This window comes from Salmo salar, chromosome 18 (assembly GCF_965601325.2).
Source record: "Salmo salar chromosome 18, fSalSal1, whole genome shotgun sequence".
Classification (NCBI taxonomy): Eukaryota; Metazoa; Chordata; class Actinopteri; order Salmoniformes; family Salmonidae; genus Salmo; species Salmo salar.
Window position 1 is genome coordinate 98924348 of NC_138308.1, and position 24313 is coordinate 98948660.

The 24313-nt window shown below is 54.2% G+C and overlaps 1 protein-coding gene across 1 annotated transcript in view; it reads right to left on the reverse strand.

The window, feature by feature from the left end:
* Nucleotides 1–5165: 5165 nt before the first annotated feature.
* Nucleotides 5166–24313, reverse strand: part of LOC106596576 (F-box/WD repeat-containing protein 7) — an 81688-nt gene continuing 62540 nt past the window's right edge. The window contains exons 11-12 of the mRNA XM_082965400.1: nt 19298–19469; nt 5166–8084 (exon numbers count right to left, since the gene is read on the reverse strand). Of these exons, the coding sequence (XP_082821526.1) occupies nt 7982–8084; nt 19298–19469 (275 nt within the window). The 3' untranslated portion in view covers nt 5166–7981. The remainder of the gene's footprint in view (nt 8085–19297; nt 19470–24313) is intronic.

Genomic DNA, 24313 nt, shown 5'->3' on the forward strand with positions numbered 1-24313 from the left:
CGGGAGGTATACAGGAGAGAGAGAGAGAGAGAGAGAACGGGAGGTATACAGGAGAGAGAGAGAGAGAGAGAACGGGAGGTATACAGGAGAGAGAGAGAGAGAGAGAACGGGAGGTATACAGGAGAGAGAGAGAGAGAGAGAGAACGGGAGGTATACAGGAGAGAGAGAGAGAGAGAGAGACGGGAGGTATACAGGGAGAGAGAGAGAGAGAGAGAACGGGAGGTATACAGGAGAGAGAGAGAGAGAGAGAGAACGGGAGGTATACAGGAGAGAGAGAGAGAGAGAGAGAACGGGAGGTATACAGGAGAGAGAGAGAGAGAGAACGGGAGGTATACAGGAGAGAGAGAGAGAGAGAGAGAGAGAACGGGAGGTATACAGGAGAGAGAGAGAGAGAGAGAGAACGGGAGGTATACAGGAGAGAGAGAGAGAGAGAGAGAACGGGAGGTATACAGAGAGAGAGAGAGAGAGAGAGAACGGGAGGTATACAGGAGAGAGAGAGAGAGAGAGAGAGAACGGGAGGTATACAGGAGAGAGAGAGAGAGAGAGAGAACGGGAGGTATACAGGAGAGAGAGAGAGAGAGAGAGAACGGGAGGTATACAGGAGAGAGAGAGAGAGAGAGAGAACGGGAGGTATACAGGAGAGAGAGAGAGAGAGAGAGAGAACGGGAGGTATACAGGAGAGAGAGAGAGAGAGAGAACGGGAGGTATACAGGAGAGAGAGAGAGAGAGAGAGAACGGGAGGTATACAGAGAGAGAGAGAGAGAGAGAGAACGGGAGGTATACAGGAGAGAGAGAGAGAGAGAGAGAACGGGAGGTATACAGGAGAGAGAGAGAGAGAGAACGGGAGGTATACAGGAGAGAGAGAGAGAGAGAACGGGAGGTATACAGGAGAGAGAGAGAGAGAGAACGGGAGGTATACAGGAGAGAGAGAGAGAGAGAACGGGAGGTATACAGGAGAGAGAGAGAGAGAGAGAGAACGGGAGGTATACAGGAGAGAGAGAGAGAGAGAACGGGAGGTATACGAGGAGAGAGAGAGAGAGAGAACGGGAGGTATACGAGAGAGAGAGAGAGAGAGAGAACGGGAGGTATACAGGAGAGAGAGAGAGAGAGAACGGGAGGTATACAGAGAGAGAGAGAGAGAGAGAACGGGAGGTATACAGGAGAGAGAGAGAGAGAGAGAACGGGAGGTATACAGGAGAGAGAGAGAGAGAGAACGGGAGGTATACAGGAGAGAGAGAGAGAGAGAACGGGAGGTATACAGGAGAGAGAGAGAGAGAGAGAGAACGGGAGGTATACAGGGAGAGAGAGAGAGAGAGAGAGAGACGGGAGGTATACAGGAGAGAGAGAGAGAGAGAGAGAGGAACGGGAGGTATACAGGAGAGAGAGAGAGAGAGAGAGAGAACGGGAGGTATACAGGAGAGAGAGAGAGAGAGAGAGAACGGGAGGTATACAGGAGAGAGAGAGAGAGAGAGAGAGAACGGGAGGTATACAGGAGAGAGAGAGAGACGGGAGGTATACAGGAGAGAGAGAGAGAGAGAGAGAGAGAGAGAGAACGGGAGGTATACAGGAGAGAGAGAGAGAAGAGAGGAACGGGAGGTATACAGGAGAGAGAGAGAGAGAGAACGGGAGGTATACAGGAGAGAGAGAGAGAGAGAGAACGGGAGGTATACAGGAGAGAGAGAGAGAGAGAGAGAACGGGAGGTATACAGGAGAGAGAGAGAGACGGGAGGTATACAGGAGAGAGAGAGAGAGGAGAGAGAACGGGAGGTATACAGAGAGAGAGAGAGAGAGAGAACGGGAGGTATACAGGAGAGAGAGAGAAGAGAGGAACGGGAGGTATACAGGAGGAGAGAGAGAGAGAGAGAGAACGGGAGGTATACAGGAGAGAGAGAGAGAGAGAGAGAACGGGAGGTATACAGGAGAGAGAGAGAGAGAGAGAGAACGGGAGGTATACAGGAGAGAGAGAGAGAGAGGAGAGAACGGGAGGTATACAGGAGAGAGAGAGAGAGAGAGACGGGAGGTATACAGGAGAGAGAGAGAGAGAGAGAGAACGGGAGGTATACAGGAGAGAGAGAGAGAGAGAGAGAACGGGAGGTATACAGGAGAGAGAGAGAGAGAGAACGGGAGGTATACAGGAGAGAGAGAGAGAGAGAGAACGGGAGGTATACAGGAGAGAGAGAGAGAGAGAGAACGGGAGGTATACAGGAGAGAGAGAGAGAGAGAGAGAACGGGAGGTATACAGGAGAGAGAGAGAGAGAGAGAGAGAACGGGAGGTATACAGGAGAGAGAGAGAGAGAGAGAGAGAACGGGAGGTATACAGGAGAGAGAGAGAGAGAGAGAGAACGGGAGGTATACAGAGAGAGAGAGAGAGAGAGAGAGAACGGGAGGTATACAGGAGAGAGAGAGAGAGAGAGAGAACGGGAGGTATACAGGAGAGAGAGAGAGAGAGAGAGAGAGAACGGGAGGTATACAGGAGAGAGAGAGAGAGAGAGAACGGGAGGTATACAGAGAGAGAGAGAGAGAGAGACGGGAGGTATACAGGAGAGAGAGAGAGAGAGAGAGAACGGGAGGTATACAGGAGAGAGAGAGAGAGAACGGGAGGTATACAGGAGAGAGAGAGAGAGAGAGAGAACGGGAGGTATACAGGAGAGAGAGAGAGAGAGAGAGAGAACGGGAGGTATACAGGAGAGAGAGAGAGAGAGAGAGAACGGGAGGTATACAGGAGAGAGAGAGAGAGAGAGAGAGAGAACGGGAGGTATACAGGAGAGAGAGAGAGAGAGAGAGAGAGAACGGGAGGTATACAGGAGAGAGAGAGAGAGGAGAGAGAACGGGAGGTATACAGGAGAGAGAGAGAGAGAGAGAACGGGAGGTATACAGGAGAGAGAGAGAGAGAGAGAGAACGGGAGGTATACAGGAGAGAGAGAGAGAGAGAGAGAACGGGAGGTATACAGGAGAGAGAGAGAGAGAGAGAGAACGGGAGGTATACAGGAGAGAGAGAGAGAGAGAGAGAACGGGAGGTATACAGGAGAGAGAGAGAGAGAGAGAGAACGGGAGGTATACAGGAGAGAGAGAGAGAGAGAGAGAACGGGAGGTATACAGGAGAGAGAGAGAGAGAGAGAGAACGGGAGGTATACAGGAGAGAGAGAGAGAGAGAGAGAACGGGAGGTATACAGGAGAGAGAGAGAGAGAGAGAGAACGGGAGGTATACAGGAGAGAGAGAGAGAGAGAGAGAGAACGGGAGGTATACAGGAGAGAGAGAGAGAGAGAACGGGAGGTATACAGGAGAGAGAGAGAGAGAACGGGAGGTATACAGGAGAGAGAGAGAGAGAGAGAACGGGAGGTATACAGGAGAGAGAGAGAGAGAGAGAGAGAGAACGGGAGGTATACAGGAGAGAGAGAGAGAGAGAGAGAACGGGAGGTATACAGGAGAGAGAGAGAGAGAGAGAGAACGGGAGGTATACAGGAGAGAGAGAGAGAGAGAGAGAACGGGAGGTATACAGGAGAGAGAGAGAGAGAGAGAGAACGGGAGGTATACAGGAGAGAGAGAGAGAGAGAGAACGGGAGGTATACAGGAGAGAGAGAGAGAGAGAGAGAACGGGAGGTATACAGGAGAGAGAGAGAGAGAGAGAGAACGGGAGGTATACAGGAGAGAGAGAGAGAGAGAGAACGGGAGGTATACAGGAGAGAGAGAGAGAGAGAACGGGAGGTATACAGGAGAGAGAGAGAGAGAGAGAACGGGAGGTATACAGGAGAGAGAGAGAGAGAGAACGGGAGGTATACAGGAGAGAGAGAGAGAGAGAGGAACGGGAGGTATACAGGAGAGAGAGAGAGAGAGAGAGAACGGGAGGTATACAGGAGAGAGAGAGAGAGAGAGAGAACGGGAGGTATACAGGAGAGAGAGAGAGAGAGAGAGAGAACGGGAGGTATACAGGAGAGAGAGAGAGAGAGAGAGAGAGAACGGGAGGTATACAGGAGAGAGAGAGAGAGAGGAGAACGGGAGGTATACAGGAGAGAGAGAGAGAGAGAGAACGGGAGGTATACAGGAGAGAGAGAGAGAGAGAGAGAGAACGGGAGGTATACAGGAGAGAGAGAGAGAGAACGGGAGGTATACAGGAGAGAGAGAGAGAGAGAGAGAACGGGAGGTATACAGGAGAGAGAGAGAGAGAACGGGAGGTATACAGGAGAGAGAGAGAGAGAACGGGAGGTATACAGGAGAGAGAGAGAGAGAACGGGAGGTATACAGGAGAGAGAGAGAGAGAGAGACGGGAGGTATACAGGAGAGAGAGAGAGAGAGAGAACGGGAGGTATACAGGAGAGAGAGAGAGAGAGAGAGAACGGGAGGTATACAGGAGAGAGAGAGAGAGAGAGAGAACGGGAGGTATACAGGAGAGAGAGAGAGAGAGAGAACGGGAGGTATACAGGAGAGAGAGAGAGAGAGAGAGAACGGGAGGTATACAGGAGAGAGAGAGAGAGAGAGAGAACGGGAGGTATACAGGAGAGAGAGAGAGAGAGAGAGAGAACGGGAGGTATACAGGAGAGAGAGAGAGAGAGAGAGAGACGGGAGGTATACAGGAGAGAGAGAGAGAGAGAGAACGGGAGGTATACAGGAGAGAGAGAGAGAACGGGAGGTATACAGGAGAGAGAGAGAGAACGGGAGGTATACAGGAGAGAGAGAGAGAACGGGAGGTATACAGGAGAGAGAGAGAGAACGGGAGGTATACAGGAGAGAGAGAGAACGGGAGGTATACAGGAGAGAGAGAGAGAGAGAGAGAACGGGAGGTATACAGGAGAGAGAGAGAGAGAGAGAGAACGGGAGGTATACAGGAGAGAGAGAGAGAGAGAGAGAACGGGAGGTATACAGGAGAGAGAGAGAGAGAGAACGGGAGGTATACAGGAGAGAGAGAGAGAGAGAGAGAGAACGGGAGGTATACAGGAGAGAGAGAGAGAGAGAACGGGAGGTATACAGGAGAGAGAGAGAGAGAGAGAACGGGAGGTATACAGGAGAGAGAGAGAGAGAGAACGGGAGGTATACAGGAGAGAGAGAGAGAGAGAGAACGGGAGGTATACAGGAGAGAGAGAGAGAGAGAGAACGGGAGGTATACAGGAGAGAGAGAGAGAGAAACGAGAGAGATATACAGGAGAGAGAGAGAGAGAGAGAACAGGAGGTATACAGGGAGTTACGAGACATTTAAAAAGCTACTGACGTTTTGTGTAAATCTGCTCAAGGTTAAAAACGAGCAACACAAACCAGTTAGAGAAAAAGTAAAGTTCTCCCTATGTACAGACCTAGGATCAGCTTACCCCCTCCACCAATCCTAACCATTAGTGGGGGGAAATGCAAGAACTGACCCCAGACCAGTGTTTAGGGCAACGCCAATAAAAATACACCACAACCATATTTTAGAAAAGTGAACATATCTTTATTCAACACTCTCTCTCTCCCCCCCCCCCCAAACAACCTCTACGATTTCCTCTTTTATATAAAAACAACATTATCTACATATTAATATGTACATTCATATTTTACATTATATCACAAACGCTACTGCAGTGTTCCAAACGGAAAACCAGAGTTTTTCCCTCATTCACCTACCTAGGAAAACCTCCTGGGCCCCAGTGATATACTGTACATAGACTTCACCTTGAGTCCCAACTGGCTCCCCATTCACCTATGTAGTGCACTACTTTAGACCAGGACCTATAGGGAGGACCCAATAAGCTGGTCTATAGTAGTGCACTACATAGGTGAATGGGGAGCCAGTTGGGACTCAAGGTGAAGTCCCAGACCTATAATCTGCTTCATATACAGTCTATACATCCAGCAGTAGTCTGGGATGGTTGTCAGCCAGCCAGTCAGCCAGCCAGTAGGTCAGTTAGCTGGTCAGTCAGCCAGCCGGTAGGTCAGTTAGCTGGTCAGTCAGCCAGTCAGCCAGCCGGTAGGTCAGTTAGCTGGTCAGTCAGCCAGCCAGCCAGCCGGTAGGTCAGTTAGCTGGTCAGTCAGCCAGTCAGCCAGCCGGTAGGTCAGTTAGCTGGTCAGTCAGCCAGCCGGTAGGTCAGTTAGCTGGTCAGTCAGCCAGCCGGTAGGTCAGTCAGCCAGCCAGCCAGCCGGTAGGTCAGTCAGCCAGTCAGCCAGCCGGTAGGTCAGTTAGCTGGTCAGTCAGCCAGCCGGTAGGTCAGTTAGCTGGTCAGTTAGCTGGTCAGTCAGCCAGCCGGTAGGTCAGTTAGCTGGTCAGTCAGCCAGTCAGTCAGCCAGCCGGTAGGTCAGTTAGCTGGTCAGTCAGCCAGTCAGCCAGCCGGTAGGTCAGTTAGCTGGTCAGTCAGCCAGTCAGCCAGCCGGTAGGTCAGTTAGCTGGTCAGTCAGCCAGTCAGCCAGCCGGTAGGTCAGTTAGCTGGTCAGTCAGCCAGTCAGCCAGCCGGTAGGTCAGTTAGCTGGTCAGTCAGCCAGCCGGTAGGTCAGTTAGCTGGTCAGTCAGCCAGCCGGTAGGTCAGTCAGCCAGCCAGCCAGCCGGTAGGTCAGTCAGCCAGTCAGCCAGCCGGTAGGTCAGTTAGCTGGTCAGTCAGCCAGCCGGTAGGTCAGTTAGCTGGTCAGTCAGCCAGCCGGTAGGTCAGTTAGCTGGTCAGTCAGCCAGCCAGCCAGCCGGTAGGTCAGTTAGCTGGTCAGTCAGCCAGTCAGCCAGCCGGTAGGTCAGTTAGCTGGTCAGTCAGCCAGCCGGTAGGTCAGTTAGCTGGTCAGTCAGCCAGTCAGCCAGCCGGTAGGTCAGTTAGCTGGTCAGTCAGCCAGTCAGCCAGCCGGTAGGTCAGTTAGCTGGTCAGTCAGCCAGCCGGTAGGTCAGTTAGCTGGTCAGTCAGCCAGCCGGTAGGTCAGTTAGCTGGTCAGTCAGCCAGCCAGCCAGCCGGTAGGTCAGTCAGCCAGTCAGCCAGCCGGTAGGTCAGTTAGCTGGTCAGTCAGCCAGCCGGTAGGTCAGTTAGCTGGTCAGTCAGCCAGCCGGTAGGTCAGTTAGCTGGTCAGTCAGCCAGCCAGCCAGCCGGTAGGTCAGTTAGCTGGTCAGTCAGCCAGTCAGCCAGCCGGTAGGTCAGTTAGCTGGTCAGTCAGCCAGCCAGTAGGTCAGTTAGCTGGTCAGTCAGCCAGCCGGTAGGTCAGTTAGCTGGTCAGTCAGCCAGCCGGTAGGTCAGTTAGCTGGTCAGTCAGCCAGCCGGTAGGTCAGTTAGCTGGTCAGTCAGCCAGCCGGTAGGTCAGTTAGCTGGTCAGTCAGCCAGTCAGCCAGCCGGTAGGTCAGTTAGCTGGTCAGTCAGCCAGTCAGCCAGCCGGTAGGTCAGTTAGCTGGTCAGTCAGCCAGCCGGTAGGTCAGTTAGCTGGTCAGTCAGCCAGCCGGTAGGTCAGTTAGCTGGTCAGTCAGCCAGCCGGTAGGTCAGTTAGCTGGTCAGTCAGCCAGCCAGCCAGCCGGTAGGTCAGTTAGCTGGTCAGTCAGCCAGTCAGCCAGCCGGTAGGTCAGTTAGCTGGTCAGTCAGCCAGCCGGTAGGTCAGTTAGCTGGTCAGTCAGCCAGCCGGTAGGTCAGTTAGCTGGTCAGTCAGCCAGTCAGCCAGCCGGGTAGGTCAGTTAGCTGGTCAGTCAGCCAGCCAGCCAGCCAGCCGGGTAGGTCAGTTAGCCGGTAAGCCAGCCAGCCAGTAAACCAGCCAATCCTCTCGTGGTTTCTTCAAGTCACAGAAAGTTGATCTTGTGTACCGTCTCTTCACCAGTCAGTACCAGTGTTTCAGTTCAGAAAGAAAACATGAGGTTTTGGATGCCCAGGGTTGTGGTGAGGAAAGGGGACATTTTGGAGTAGCACTCAGTCCTTTCACAGGGAGATTCATACCCTTTCCTCCTCATCACAAGTCTTCCGTTCCTGTATGAAGATATTGGGTCCTTCTTTGATTGCCTCACATCCTTATCCAATGACATCGCATCCTTTCCTGACGACATCACGTCCATTTTAAATGACATCACTTCTGGTTGTCAGTGAGGTCAAAGTCCAGCACCATGAGTTTAGTCTCCTCTGTCCCATTCCTGCTGCCAACTGCTGCTACCAGCCTGGTGTTGGACGCCCTGGAGAGAGGAGAGAGAGAGGAGGAGGAGGGTTAGCAGCCTGGTGTTAGACACCCTGGAGAGAGGAGAGAGAGAGGAGGAGGAGGGTTACCAGCCTGGTGTTAGACACCCTGGAGAGAGGAGAGAGAGAGGAGGAGGAGGGTTACCAGCCTGGTGTTGGACGCCCTGGAGAGAGGAGAGAGAGAGAGAGGAGGAGGGTTACCAGCCTGGTGTTAGACACCCTGGAGAGAGGAGAGAGAGAGGAGGAGGGTTACCAGCCTGGTGTTAGACACCCTGGAGAGAGGAGAGAGAGGAGGAGGAGGGTTACCAGCCTGGTGTTACACACCCTGGAGAGAGGAGAGAGAGAGGAGGAGGGTTACCAGCCTGGTGTTAGACACCCTGGAGAGAGGAGAGAGAGGAGGAGGAGGGTTACCAGCCTGGTGTTAGACACCCTGGAGAGAGGAGAGAGAGAGGAGGAGGAGGGTTACCAGCCTGGTGTTAGACACCCTGGAGAGAGGAGAGAGAGAGGAGGAGGAGGGTTACCAGCCTGGTGTTAGACACCCTGGAGAGAGGAGAGAGAGGAGGAGGAGGGTTACCAGCCTGGTGTTAGACACCCTGGAGAGAGGAGAGAGAGAGGAGGAGGAGGGTTACCAGCCTGGTGTTAGACACCCTGGAGAGAGGAGAGAGAGAGGAGGAGGAGGGTTACCAGCCTGGTGTTAGACACCCTGGAGAGAGGAGAGAGAGAGGAGGAGGAGGGTTACCAGCCTGGTGTTGGACGCCCTGGAGAGAGGAGAGAGAGAGGAGGAGGAGGGTTACCAGCCTGGTGTTAGACACCCTGGAGAGAGGAGAGAGAGAGGAGGAGGAGGGTTACCAGCCTGGTGTTAGACACCCTGGAGAGAGGAGAGAGAGAGGAGGAGGAGGGTTACCAGCCTGGTGTTAGACACCCTGGAGAGAGGAGAGAGAGGAGGAGGAGGAGGGTTACCAGCCTGGTGTTAGACACCCTGGAGAGAGGAGAGAGAGAGGAGGAGGAGGGTTACCAGCCTGGTGTTAGACACCCTGGAGAGAGGAGAGAGAGAGGAGGAGGAGGGTTACCAGCCTGGTGTTAGACACCCTGGAGAGAGGAGAGAGAGAGGAGGAGGAGGGTTACCAGCCTGGTGTTAGACACCCTGGAGAGAGGAGAGAGAGAGGAGGAGGAGGGTTACCAGCCTGGTGTTAGACACCCTGGAGAGAGGAGAGAGAGAGGAGGAGGAGGGTTACCAGCCTGGTGTTAGACACCCTGGAGAGAGGAGAGAGAGGAGGAGGAGGAGGGTTACCAGCCTGGTGTTAGACACCCTGGAGAGAGGAGAGAGAGGAGGAGGAGGGTTACCAGCCTGGTGTTAGACACCCTGGAGAGAGGAGAGAGAGGGGGAGGAGGAGGGTTACCAGCCTGGTGTTAGACACCCTGGAGAGAGGAGAGAGAGAGGAGGAGGAGGAGGGTTACCAGCCTGGTGTTAGACACCCTGGAGAGAGGAGAGAGAGAGGAGGAGGAGGGTTACCAGCCTGGTGTTAGACACCCTGGAGAGAGGAGAGAGAGAGGAGGAGGAGGGTTACCAGCCTGGTGTTAGACACCCTGGAGAGAGGAGAGAGAGAGGAGGAGGAGGGTTACCAGCCTGGTGTTAGACACCCTGGAGAGAGGAGAGAGAGGAGGAGGAGGAGGGTTACCAGCCTGGTGTTAGACACCCTGGAGAGAGGAGAGAGAGGAGGAGGAGGAGGGTTACCAGCCTGGTGTTAGACACCCTGGAGAGAGAGAGGAGGAGGAGGGTTACCAGCCTGGTGTTAGACACCCTGGAGAGAGGAGAGAGAGAGGAGGAGGAGGGTTACCAGCCTGGTGTTAGACACCCTGGAGAGAGGAGAGAGAGGAGGAGGAGGAGGGTTACCAGCCTGGTGTTAGACACCCTGGAGAGAGGAGAGAGAGGAGGAGGAGGAGGGTTACCAGCCTGGTGTTAGACACCCTGGAGAGAGGAGAGAGAGAGGAGGAGGAGGGTTACCAGCCTGGTGTTACACGCCCTGGAGAGAGGAGAGAGGAGGAGGAGGGTTACCAGCCTGGTGTTAGACACCCTGGAGAGAGGAGAGAGAGGAGGAGGAGGGTTACCAGCCTGGTGTTAGACACCCTGGAGAGAGGAGAGAGAGGAGGAGGAGGAGGGTTACCAGCCTGGTGTTAGACACCCTGGAGAGAGGAGAGAGAGAGGAGGAGGGTTACCAGCCTGGTGTTAGACACCCTGGAGAGAGGAGAGAGAGAGGAGGAGGGTTACCAGCCTGGTGTTAGACACCCTGGAGAGAGGAGAGAGAGAGGAGGAGGGTTACCAGCCTGGTGTTAGACACCCTGGAGAGAGGAGAGAGAGGAGGAGGAGGGTTACCAGCCTGGTGTTAGACACCCTGGAGAGAGGAGAGAGAGAGGAGGAGGAGGGTTACCAGCCTGGTGTTAGACACCCTGGAGAGAGGAGAGAGGAGGAGGAGGAGGAGGGTTACCAGCCTGGTGTTAGACACCCTGGAGAGAGGAGAGAGAGAGGAGGAGGAGGGTTACCAGCCTGGTGTTAGACACCCTGGAGAGAGGAGAGAGAGAGGAGGAGGAGGGTTACCAGCCTGGTGTTAGACACCCTGGAGAGAGGAGAGAGAGAGGAGGAGGAGGGTTACCAGCCTGGTGTTAGACACCCTGGAGAGAGGAGAGAGAGGAGGAGGAGGAGGGTTACCAGCCTGGTGTTAGACACCCTGGAGAGAGGAGAGAGAGGAGGAGGAGGGTTACCAGCCTGGTGTTAGACACCCTGGAGAGAGGAGAGAGAGGGGGAGGAGGAGGGTTACCAGCCTGGTGTTAGACACCCTGGAGAGAGGAGAGAGAGAGGAGGAGGAGGAGGGTTACCAGCCTGGTGTTAGACACCCTGGAGAGAGGAGAGAGAGAGGAGGAGGAGGGTTACCAGCCTGGTGTTAGACACCCTGGAGAGAGGAGAGAGAGAGGAGGAGGAGGGTTACCAGCCTGGTGTTAGACACCCTGGAGAGAGGAGAGAGAGAGGAGGAGGAGGGTTACCAGCCTGGTGTTAGACACCCTGGAGAGAGGAGAGAGAGGAGGAGGAGGAGGGTTACCAGCCTGGTGTTAGACACCCTGGAGAGAGGAGAGAGAGGAGGAGGAGGGTTACCAGCCTGGTGTTAGACACCCTGGAGAGAGAGAGGAGGAGGAGGGTTACCAGCCTGGTGTTAGACACCCTGGAGAGAGGAGAGAGAGAGGAGGAGGAGGGTTACCAGCCTGGTGTTAGACACCCTGGAGAGAGGAGAGAGAGAGGAGGAGGAGGGTTACCAGCCTGGTGTTAGACACCCTGGAGAGAGGAGAGAGAGAGGAGGAGGGTTACCAGCCTGGTGTTAGACACCCTGGAGAGAGGAGAGAGAGAGGAGGAGGGTTACCAGCCTGGTGTTAGACACCCTGGAGAGAGGAGAGAGAGAGGAGGAGGGTTACCAGCCTGGCGTTAGACACCCTGGAGAGAGGAGAGAGAGGAGGAGGAGGGTTACCAGCCTGGTGTTAGACACCCTGGAGAGAGGAGAGAGAGAGGAGGAGGAGGGTTACCAGCCTGGTGTTAGACACCCTGGAGAGAGGAGAGAGAGGAGGAGGAGGAGGGTTACCAGCCTGGTGTTAGACACCCTGGAGAGAGAGAGGAGGAGGAGGGTTACCAGCCTGGTGTTAGACACCCTGGAGAGAGGAGAGAGAGAGGAGGAGGAGGGTTACCAGCCTGGTGTTAGACACCCTGGAGAGAGGAGAGAGAGGAGGAGGAGGAGGGTTACCAGCCTGGTGTTAGACACCCTGGAGAGAGGAGAGAGAGGAGGAGGAGGAGGGTTACCAGCCTGGTGTTAGACACCCTGGAGAGAGGAGAGAGAGAGGAGGAGGAGGGTTACCAGCCTGGTGTTACACGCCCTGGAGAGAGGAGAGAGGAGGAGGAGGGTTACCAGCCTGGTGTTAGACACCCTGGAGAGAGGAGAGAGAGGAGGAGGAGGGTTACCAGCCTGGTGTTAGACACCCTGGAGAGAGGAGAGAGAGGAGGAGGAGGAGGGTTACCAGCCTGGTGTTAGACACCCTGGAGAGAGGAGAGAGAGAGGAGGAGGGTTACCAGCCTGGTGTTAGACACCCTGGAGAGAGGAGAGAGAGAGGAGGAGGGTTACCAGCCTGGTGTTAGACACCCTGGAGAGAGGAGAGAGAGAGGAGGAGGGTTACCAGCCTGGTGTTAGACACCCTGGAGAGAGGAGAGAGAGGAGGAGGAGGGTTACCAGCCTGGTGTTAGACACCCTGGAGAGAGGAGAGAGAGAGGAGGAGGAGGGTTACCAGCCTGGTGTTAGACACCCTGGAGAGAGGAGAGAGGAGGAGGAGGAGGAGGGTTACCAGCCTGGTGTTAGACACCCTGGAGAGAGGAGAGAGAGAGGAGGAGGAGGGTTACCAGCCTGGTGTTAGACACCCTGGAGAGAGGAGAGAGAGAGGAGGAGGAGGGTTACCAGCCTGGTGTTAGACACCCTGGAGAGAGGAGAGAGAGAGGAGGAGGAGGGTTACCAGCCTGGTGTTAGACACCCTGGAGAGAGGAGAGAGAGGAGGAGGAGGAGGGTTACCAGCCTGGTGTTAGACACCCTGGAGAGAGGAGAGAGAGGAGGAGGAGGGTTACCAGCCTGGTGTTAGACACCCTGGAGAGAGGAGAGAGAGGGGGAGGAGGAGGGTTACCAGCCTGGTGTTAGACACCCTGGAGAGAGGAGAGAGAGAGGAGGAGGAGGAGGGTTACCAGCCTGGTGTTAGACACCCTGGAGAGAGGAGAGAGAGAGGAGGAGGAGGGTTACCAGCCTGGTGTTAGACACCCTGGAGAGAGGAGAGAGAGAGGAGGAGGAGGGTTACCAGCCTGGTGTTAGACACCCTGGAGAGAGGAGAGAGAGAGGAGGAGGAGGGTTACCAGCCTGGTGTTAGACACCCTGGAGAGAGGAGAGAGAGGAGGAGGAGGAGGGTTACCAGCCTGGTGTTAGACACCCTGGAGAGAGGAGAGAGAGGAGGAGGAGGAGGAGGGTTACCAGCCTGGTGTTAGACACCCTGGAGAGAGAGAGGAGGAGGAGGGTTACCAGCCTGGTGTTAGACACCCTGGAGAGAGGAGAGAGAGAGGAGGAGGAGGGTTACCAGCCTGGTGTTAGACACCCTGGAGAGAGGAGAGAGAGAGGAGGAGGAGGGTTACCAGCCTGGTGTTAGACACCCTGGAGAGAGGAGAGAGAGAGGAGGAGGAGGGTTACCAGCCTGGTGTTAGACACCCTGGAGAGAGGAGAGAGAGGAGGAGGAGGAGGGTTACCAGCCTGGTGTTAGACACCCTGGAGAGAGGAGAGAGAGGAGGAGGAGGAGGAGGGTTACCAGCCTGGTGTTAGACACCCTGGAGAGAGAGAGGAGGAGGAGGGTTACCAGCCTGGTGTTAGACACCCTGGAGAGAGGAGAGAGAGAGGAGGAGGAGGGTTACCAGCCTGGTGTTAGACACCCTGGAGAGAGGAGAGAGAGGAGGAGGAGGAGGGTTACCAGCCTGGTGTTAGACACCCTGGAGAGAGGAGAGAGAGGAGGAGGAGGAGGGTTACCAGCCTGGTGTTAGACACCCTGGAGAGAGGAGAGAGAGAGGAGGAGGAGGGTTACCAGCCTGGTGTTACACGCCCTGGAGAGAGGAGAGAGGAGGAGGAGGGTTACCAGCCTGGTGTTAGACACCCTGGAGAGAGGAGAGAGAGGAGGAGGAGGGTTACCAGCCTGGTGTTAGACACCCTGGAGAGAGGAGAGAGAGGAGGAGGAGGAGGGTTACCAGCCTGGTGTTAGACACCCTGGAGAGAGGAGAGAGAGAGGAGGAGGGTTACCAGCCTGGTGTTAGACACCCTGGAGAGAGGAGAGAGAGAGGAGGAGGGTTACCAGCCTGGTGTTAGACACCCTGGAGAGAGGAGAGAGAGAGGAGGAGGGTTACCAGCCTGGTGTTAGACACCCTGGAGAGAGGAGAGAGAGAGGAGGAGGGTTACCAGCCTGGTGTTAGACACCCTGGAGAGAGGAGAGAGAGGAGGAGGAGGGTTACCAGCCTGGTGTTAGACACCCTGGAGAGAGGAGAGAGAGAGGAGGAGGAGGGTTACCAGCCTGGTGTTAGACACCCTGGAGAGAGGAGAGAGGAGGAGGAGGAGGAGGGTTACCAGCCTGGTGTTAGACACCCTGGAGAGAGGAGAGAGAGGAGGAGGAGGGTTACCAGCCTGGTGTTAGACACCCTGGAGAGAGGAGAGAGAGAGGAGGAGGAGGGTTACCAGCCTGGTGTTAGACACCCTGGAGAGAGGAGAGAGAGGAGGAGGAGGGTTACCAGCCTGGTGTTAGACACCCTGGAGAGAGGAGAGAGAGGAGGAGGAGGGTTACCAGCCTGGTGTTAGACACCCTGGAGAGAGGAGAGAGAGGAGGAGGAGGGTTACCAGCCCGGTGTTAGACACCCTGGAGAGAGGAGAGAGAGAGGAGGAGGAGGGTTACCAGCCTGGTGTTAGACACCCTGGAGAGAGGAGAGAGGAGGAGGAGGAGGGTTACCAGCCTGGTGTTAGACACCCTGGAGAGAGGAGAGAGAGGAGGAGGAGGAGGGTTACCAGCCTGGTGTTAGACACCCTGGAGAGAGGAGAGAGAGAGGAGGAGGAGGGTTACCAGCCTGGTGTTAGACACCCTGGAGAGAGGAGAGAGAGGAGGAGGAGGAGGGTTACCAGCCTGGTGTTAGACACCCTGGAGAGAGGAGAGAGAGGAGGAGGAGGAGGGTTACCAGCCTGGTGTTAGACACCCTGGAGAGAGGAGAGAGAGGAGGAGGAGGAGGGTTACCAGCCTGGTGTTAGACACCCTGGAGAGAGGAGAGAGAGGAGGAGGAGGGTTACCAGCCTGGTGTTAGACACCCTGGAGAGAGGAGAGAGAGAGGAGGAGGAGGGTTACCAGCCTGGTGTTAGACACCCTGGAGAGAGGAGAGAGAGAGGAGGAGGAGGGTTACCAGCCTGGTGTTAGACACCCTGGAGAGAGGAGAGAGAGAGGAGGAGGAGGGTTACCAGCCTGGTGTTAGACACCCTGGAGAGAGGAGAGAGAGGAGGAGGAGGAGGGTTACCAGCCTGGTGTTAGACACCCTGGAGAGAGGAGAGAGAGGAGAGAGGAGGAGGGTTACCAGCCTGGTGTTAGACACCCTGGAGAGAGGAGAGAGAGGAGGAGGAGGGTTACCAGCCTGGTGTTAGACACCCTGGAGAGAGGAGAGAGAGAGGAGGAGGAGGGTTACCAGCCTGGTGTTAGACACCCTGGAGAGAGGAGAGAGAGGAGGAGGAGGGTTACCAGCCTGGTGTTAGACACCCTGGAGAGAGGAGAGAGAGGAGGAGGAGGAGGGTTACCAGCCTGGTGTTAGACACCCTGGAGAGAGGAGAGAGAGAGGAGGAGGAGGGTTACCAGCCTGGTGTTAGACACCCTGGAGAGAGGAGAGAGAGAGGAGGAGGGTTACCAGCCTGGTGTTAGACACCCTGGAGAGAGGAGAGAGAGAGGAGGAGGAGGGTTACCAGCCTGGTGTTAGACACCCTGGAGAGAGGAGAGAGAGGAGGAGGAGGAGGGTTACCAGCCTGGTGTTAGACACCCTGGAGAGAGGAGAGAGAGGAGGAGGAGGAGGGTTACCAGCCTGGTGTTAGACACCCTGGAGAGAGGAGAGAGAGAGGAGGAGGAGGGTTACCAGCCTGGTGTTACACGCCCTGGAGAGAGGAGAGAGGAGGAGGAGGGTTACCAGCCTGGTGTTAGACACCCTGGAGAGAGGAGAGAGAGAGGAGGAGGAGGAGGGTTACCAGCCTGGTGTTACACGCCCTGGAGAGAGGAGAGAGGAGGAGGAGGGTTACCAGCCTGGTGTTAGACACCCTGGAGAGAGGAGAGAGAGGAGGAGGAGGAGGGTTACCAGCCTGGTGTTAGACACCCTGGAGAGAGGAGAGAGAGGAGGAGGAGGGTTACCAGCCTGGTGTTAGACACCCTGGAGAGAGGAGAGAGAGGAGGAGGAGGGTTACCAGCCTGGTGTTAGACACCCTGGAGAGAGGAGAGAGAGGAGGAGGAGGGTTACCAGCCTGGTGTTAGACACCCTGGAGAGAGGAGAGAGAGAGGAGGAGGAGGGTTACCAGCCTGGTGTTAGACACCCTGGAGAGAGGAGAGAGAGAGGAGGAGGAGGGTTACCAGCCTGGTGTTAGATGTTGTGGAGAAAGCAATTAATGAATGGATCTATTTGACAAATGTAAATGTAACAAGGCAGTGAGTTAGTGGTTCCTGCACCATAGATAAACCCAGAAATAATCCATCAGCATCTCTTCAATATCCAGCCCTACAGGCACCAGCATCTCTTCCATAATTCAGCCCTACAGGCACCAGCATCTCTTCCATAACCCAGCCCTACAGGCACCAGCATCTCTTCCATAACCCAGCCCTACAGGCACCAGCATCTCTTCAATAATCCAGCCCTACAGGCACCAGCATCTCTTCCATAATCCAGCCCTACAGGCACCAGCATCTCTTCAATAATTCAGCCCTACAGGCACCAGCATCTCTTCAATAATTCAGCCCTACAGGCACCAGCATCTCTTCAATAATCCAGCCCTACAGGCACCAGCATCTCTTCCATAATCCAGCCCTACAGGCACCAGCATCTCTTCAATAATTCAGCCCTACAGGCACCAGCATCTCTTCCATAATTCAGCCCTACAGGCACCAGCATCTCTTCCATAATCCAGCCCTACAGGCACCAGCATCTCTTCAATAATTCAGCCCTACAGGCACCAGCATCTCTTCAATAATTCAGCCCTACAGGCACCAGCATCTCTTCCATAATTCAGCCCTACAGGCACCAGCATCTCTTCCATAATTCAGCCCTACAGGCACCAGCATCTCTTCAATAACCCAGCCCTACAGGCACCAGCATCTCTTCCATAATTCAGCCCTACAGGCACCAGCATCTCTTCAATAACCCAGCCCTACAGGCACCAGCATCTCTTCCATAATCCAGCCCTACAGGCACCAGCATCTCTTCCATAATTCAGCCCTACAGGCACCAGCATCTCTTCAATAACCCAGCCCTACAGGCACCAGCATCTCTTCAATAATTCAGCCCTACAGGCACCAGCATCTCTTCAATAACCCAGCCCTACAGGCACCAGCATCTCTTCCATCATTCAGCCCTACAGGCACCAGCATCTCTTCCATAATCCAGCCCTACAGGCACCAGCATCTCTTCAATAATTCAGCCCTACAGGCACCAGCATCTCTTCAATAATTCAGCCCTACAGGCACCAGCATCTCTTCCATAACCCAGCCCTACAGGCACCAGCATCTCTTCCATAACCCAGCCCTACAGGCACCAGCATCTCTTCCATAATTCAGCCCTACAGGCACCAGCATCTCTTCCATAACCCAGCCCTACAGGCACCAGCATCTCTTCCATAACCCAGCCCTACAGGCACCAGCATCTCTTCCATAATCCAGCCCTACAGGCACCAGCATCTCTTCCATAACCCAGCCCTACAGGCACCAGCATCTCTTCCATAATCCAGCCCTACAGGCACCAGCATCTCTTCCATAATCCAGCCCTACAGGCACCAGCATCTCTTCAATAATCCAGCCCTACAGGCACCAGCATCTCTTCCATAATCCAGCCCTACAGGCACCAGCATCTCTTCCATAATCCAGCCCTACAGGCACCAGCATCTCTTCCATAATTCAGCCCTACAGGCACCAGCATCTCTTCAATAACCCAGCCCTACAGGCACCAGCATCTCTTCCATAATCCAGCCCTACAGGCACCAGCATCTCTTCCATAATTCAGCCCTACAGGCACCAGCATCTCTTCAATAACCCAGCCCTACAGGCACCAGCATCTCTTCAATAACCCAGCCCTACAGGCACCAGCATCTCTTCAATAACCCAGCCCTACAGGCACCAGCATCTCTTCCATCATTCAGCCCTACAGGCACCAGCATCTCTTCCATAATCCAGCCCTACAGGCACCAGCATCTCTTCAATAATTCAGCCCTACAGGCACCAGCATCTCTTCAATAATTCAGCCCTACAGGCACCAGCATCTCTTCAATAATTCAGCCCTACAGGCACCAGCATCTCTTCCATAACCCAGCCCTACAGGCACCAGCATCTCTTCCATAATTCAGCCCTACAGGCACCAGCATCTCTTCCATAACCCAGCCCTACAGGCACCAGCATCTCTTCCATAACCCAGCCCTACAGGCACCAGCATCTCTTCCATAATCCAGCCCTACAGGCACCAGCATCTCTTCCATAACCCAGCCCTACAGGCACCAGCATCTCTTCCATAATCCAGCCCTACAGGCACCAGCATCTCTTCAATAATCCAGCCCTACAGGCACCAGCATCTCTTCCATAATCCAGCCCTACAGGCACCAGCATCTCTTCCATAATCCAGCCCTACAGGCACCAGCATCTCTTCAATAACCCAGTCCTACAGGCACCAGCATCTCTTCCATCATTCAGCCCTACAGGCACCAGCATCTCTTCCATAATCCAGCCCTACAGGCACCAGCATCTCTTCAATAATTCAGCCCTACAGGCACCAGCATCTCTTCCATAACCCAGCCCTACAGGCACCAGCATCTCTTCCATAATTCAGCCCTACAGGCACCAGCATCTCTTCCATAACCCAGCCCTACAGGCACCAGCATCTCTTCCATAACCCAGCCCTACAGGCACCAGCATCTCTTCCATAATCCAGCCCTACAGGCACCAGCATCTCTTCCATAACCCAGCCCTACAGGCACCAGCATCTCTTCCATAATCCAGCCCTACAGGCACCAGCATCTCTTCAATAATCCAGCCCTACAGGCACCAGCATCTCTTCCATAATCCAGCCCTACAGGCACCAGCATCTCTTCCATAATCCAGCCCTACAGGCACCAGCATCTCTTCAATAATCCAGCCCTACAGGCACCAGCATCTCTTCCATAATCCAGCCCTACAGGCACCAGCATCTCTTCCATAATTCAGCCCTACAGGCACCAGCATCTCTTCCATAATCCAGCCCTACAGGCACCAGCATCTCTTCAATAATCCAGCCCTACAGGCACCAGCATCTCTTCCATAATTCAGCCCTACAGGCACCAGCATCTCTTAACTCCCCCACTCTGCAGCGCCACCAGGTCTCTGATCCACTCCCCTGTGGGTCTCATTTCTTTACCTGATCCTCCACACCACTCCCCCTGATCCTCCACTCTGCAGCGCCACCAGGTCTCTGATCCACTCCCCCGTCGCCAGGCTCCACAGCTTCACCGTCCCGTCATCTGATGAAGAGACCACCAGGGTGCGAGAGAACTGGAGACAGGTTACAGCCGACTGGTGCTTATGGGGACCTGGAGAGAGGAGAGAGGAGAGAGGGGAGAGGGGAGAGGGGAGAGGGGGGGAGACGGGGAGAGAGGAGGGGAGCGGGCCAGGGAGAGGAGCGGGCCAGGGAGAGAGGAGGGGAGCGGGCCAGGGAGAGAGGAGGGGAGCGAGACAGGGAGAGAGGGGGGGGAGACAGGGAGAGAGGGGACGGGGGGAGACAGGGAGAGAGGGGACAGGGAGAGGGGGGGGAGACAGGGAGAGAGGAGGGGAGAGGGGAGCGTGACAGGGAGAGAGGAGGGGAGCGGGACAGGGAGAGAGGGGAGAGGGGACAGGGAGAGAGGGGAGAGGGGACAGGGAGAGAGGGGGGGGGAGACAGGGAGGAGAGAGGAGGGGAGCGGGGATTGTGACAGGGAGAGAGGAGGGGAGCGGGACAGGGAGAGAGGAGGGGAGCGGGACAGGGAGAGAGGAGGGGAGCGGGACAGGGAGAGAGGAGGGGAGCGGGACAGGGAGAGAGGGGAGCGGGCCAGGGAGAGAGGAGGGGAGCGGGACAGGGAGAGAGGAGGGGAGCGGGACAGGGAGAGAGGAGGGGAGAGGGGAGCGTGACAGGGAGAGAGGAGAGACAGGTAGTTAGTTATTGGAGTACTGTAGACAGGTTAGTGCTGATTGGTTCCTATGTGCACCTGGAGGTACAATACATACGGTTTATTCAGAAAGTATTGACACCCCTGGACTTTCTCCACATGTTGTTGTGTTACAGCCTGAATTCAAAATGGATTACATTGATTGTGTGTCACTGGTCAACACAAAGGTGAATTATATTTTTAGATTTTTTTTTAACAAATTAATTAAATATGAAAAGCTGAAATGTCTTGAGTCAATAAGTGTTGAACTCCTTTGTTATGGTAAGGAGCTTAAATAAGTTCAGGAGTAAAAATGTGCTTAACAAGTCACATAATAAGTTTCATGGACTCAGTCTGTGTTCAATAATAGTGTTTAGAGTCGAGCAATGCATTTCAAACACAGATTCAAAGATGCAGGCGTCATTCCTAACTTAGTTGCTGGAGAGGAAGGAAACCGCTCAGGGATTTCACCATGAGGCCAATGGTGACTTTTAAAACACAGTTAAAAAGTTTAACCCTCTCTGGGGTCTAAGTCACGTCTAAGTTGAGGGAAGGTTCAAAGCTAACATATAGAATTGTTTTAAGATGGTCATATGAAGGATTATTTATCTATAGGATTTTGAATTTTAAGACCCCTTAAGGTAAAAAAAAAAGTATTTGGTTGAAACATTGAATTTGTCATTACTGCTATTAGCTAAGAGAAACACACAGATTCACTACATGGAACAATAGTCCCCAAACACCCAATCTAAAGGAAGTTTGTTTTGAAGAGTCTACTATATCTGAGAAATATACTGCTAAAAAAAATAAAAGGAACACTTAAACAACACAATGTAACTCCAAGTCAATCACACTTCTGTGAAATCAAACTGTCCACTTAGGAAGCAACACTGATTGACAATAAATTTCACATGCTGTTGTGCAAATGGAATAGACAACAGGTGGAAATTATAGGCAATTAGCAAGACACCCCCAATAAAGGAGTGGTTCTGCAGGTGGGGACCACAGACCACTTCTCAGTTCCTATGCTTCCTGGCTGATGTTTTGGTCACTTTTGAATGCTGGCGGTGCTTTCACTCTAGTGGTAGCATGAGACGGAGTCTACAACCCACACAAGTGGCTCAGGTAGTGCAGCTCATCCAGGATGGCACATCAATGCGAGCTGTGGCAAGAAGGTTTGCTGTGTCTGTCAGCGTAGTGTCCAGAGCATGGAGGCGCTACCAGGAGACAGGCCAGTACATCAGGAGACGTGGAGGAGGCCGTAGGAGGGCAACAACCCAGCAGCAGGACCGCTACCTCCGCCTTTGTGCAAGGAGGAGCAGGAGAAGCACTGCCAGAGCCCTGCAAAATGACCTCCAGCAGGCCACAAATGTGCATGTGTCTACTCAAACGGTCAGAAACAGACTCCATGAGGGTGGTATGAGGGCCCGACGTCCACAGGTGGGGGTTGTGCTTACAGCCCAACACCGTGCAGGACGTTTGGCATTTGCCAGAGAACACCAAGATTGGCAAATTTGCCACTGGCGCCCTGTGCTCTTCACAGATGAAAGCAGGTTCACACTGAGCACGTGACAGACGTGACAGAGTCTGGAGACGCTGTGGAGAACGTTCTGCTGCCTGCAACATCCTCCAGCATGACCGGTTTGGGGTGGGTCAATCATGGTGTGGGGTGGCATTTCTTTGGGGGGGCCGCACAGCCCTCCATGTGCTCGCTAGAGGTAGCCTGACTGCCATTAGGTACCGAGATGAGATCCTCAGACCCCTTGTGAGACCATATGCTGGTGCGGTTGGCCCTGGGTTCCTCCTAATGCAAGACAATGCTAGACCTCATGTGGCTGGAGTGTGTCAGCAGTTCCTGCAAGAGGAAGGCATTGATGCTATGGACTGGCCTGCTCGTTCCCCAGACCTGAATCCAATTGAGCACATCTGGGACATCATGTCTCGCTCCATCCACCAACGCCACGTTGCACCACAGACTGTCCAGGAGTTGGCGGATGCTTTAGTCCAGGTCTGGGAGGAGATCCCTCAGGAGACCACCCGCCACCTCATCAGGAGCATGCCCAGGCGTTGTAGGGAGGTCATACAGGCACGTGGAGGCCACACACACTACTGAGCCTCATTTTGACTTGTTTTAAGGACATTACATCAAAGTTGGATCAGCCTGTAGTGTGGTTTTCCACTTTAATTTTGAGTGTGACTCCAAATCCAGACTTCCATGGGTTGATAAATTGGATTTCCATTGATTATTTTTGTGTGATTTTGTTGTCAGCACATTCAACTATGTAAAGAAAAAAGTATTTAATAAGATTATTTCTTTCATTCAGATCTAGGATGTGTTGTTTAAGTGTTCCCTTTATTTTTTTGAGCAGTGCATAACAAAGATCAGAAAACTATTTCATTTATTTTGACAGTTATTTTTTTAAACTGGTACCAGGGACCTTCAGACAAGTCTTGTGGGCGTCCTAGATCAAAATGATAGTAATGTAATTCTGTGTAGATGTAATTCTGTGTGATTAATTAGGTATTAAGTAAATAAATGATTAAACCAAATGTTGTATTGCTGATTCAACTTGTTAGCCAGGGTTCGTGAAGATAACCAAGAATTTACAACTTTCAGATGAGACTGAAATAAGGTGATGATAAATATTGACTGCTATTGATGTAAAATATTACTAGGTCTTTCAGAGTTTATTCGGAAGATAACGGCTCTATAAACACTCTTCCGTGGTGCCCCGACTTCCTAGTTAATTACATTTACATGATTAGTTTAAATCAGGTAATATGAATTACAGAGAAATGATTTTATAGAATAGCATGTCATATCACTGTTACATGACCCCCCCCCCCCCCAAAATGGAACGGCACCACCCAATCAATGGACCCCCCCCTTAAAATGGAACGGGACCCCCCCCCACCTTTCAAAATGGATGAGACTATAAATCAGTAACATCCTCCAAGCCAACGCCCCTCTCCCATCCTCCAAGCCACCGCCCCTCTCCCATCCTCCGCCCCTCTCCCATCCTCCGCCCCTCTCCCATCCTCCGCCCCTCTCCCATCCTCCAAGCCGCCGCCCCTCTCCCATCCTCCAAGCCGCCGCCCCTCTCCCATCCGCCGCCCCTCTCCCATCCGCCGCCCCTCTCCCATCCTCCAAGCCGCCGCCCCTCTCCCATCCGCCGCCCCTCTCCCATCCTCCAAGCCGCCGCCCCTCTCCCATCCTCCAAGCCGCCGCCCCTCTCCAAGCCGCCGCCCCTCTCCAAGCCGCCGCCCCTCTCCAAGCCGCCGCCCCTCTCCCATCCTCCAAGCCGCCGCCCCTCTCCCATCCTCCAAGCCGCCGCCCCTCTCCAAGCCGCCGCCCCTCTCCCATCCGCCGCCCCTCTCCCATCCGCCGCCCCTCTCCCATCCGCCGCCCCTCTCCCATCCGCCGCCCCTCTCCCATCCTCCAAGCCGCCCCTCTCCCATCCTCCAAGCCGCCGCCCCTCTCCCATCCTCCAAGCCGCCGCCCCTCTCCCATCCTCCGCCCCTCTCCCATCCTCCAAGCCGCCGCCCCTCTCCCAGACAACGCCACACAGGAATGTTCCATTGTTTCTTTATAGTAAGGATGAACGGGGGGAGACGTGACCCAGTTATACATGTGACCTGGACACTACAACTCAACCCTCCTCATCTCCTCCTGATTTACACTGACCCTTCAGTAGCCCCCCCCACTACCCAAAACATCTCCCTAAACATCGGTCCAGGTTTTAACCACACACCTGTAGACATGGACTAGAGAGGACTGACAGCACAGCACACACCTGTAGACATGGACTAGAGAGGACTGACAGCACAGCACACACCTGTAGACATGGACTAGAGAGGACTGACAGTAAACACACCTGTAGACATGGACTAGAGAGGACTGACAGCACACACCTGTAGACATGGACTAGAGAGGACTGACAGTACACACCTGTAGACATGGACTAGAGAGGACTGACAGCACAGCACAGCACACACCTGTAGACATGGACTAGAGAGGACTGACAGCACACACCTGTAGACATGGACTAGAGAGGACTGACAGCACACACCTGTAGACATGGACTAGAGAGGACTGACAGTACACACCTGTAGACATGGACTAGAGAGGACTGACAGCACACACCTGTAGACATGGACTAGAGAGGACTGACAGTACACACCTGTAGACATGGACTAGAGAGGACTGACAGCACACACCTGTAGACATGCACTAGAGAGGACTGACAGTAAAC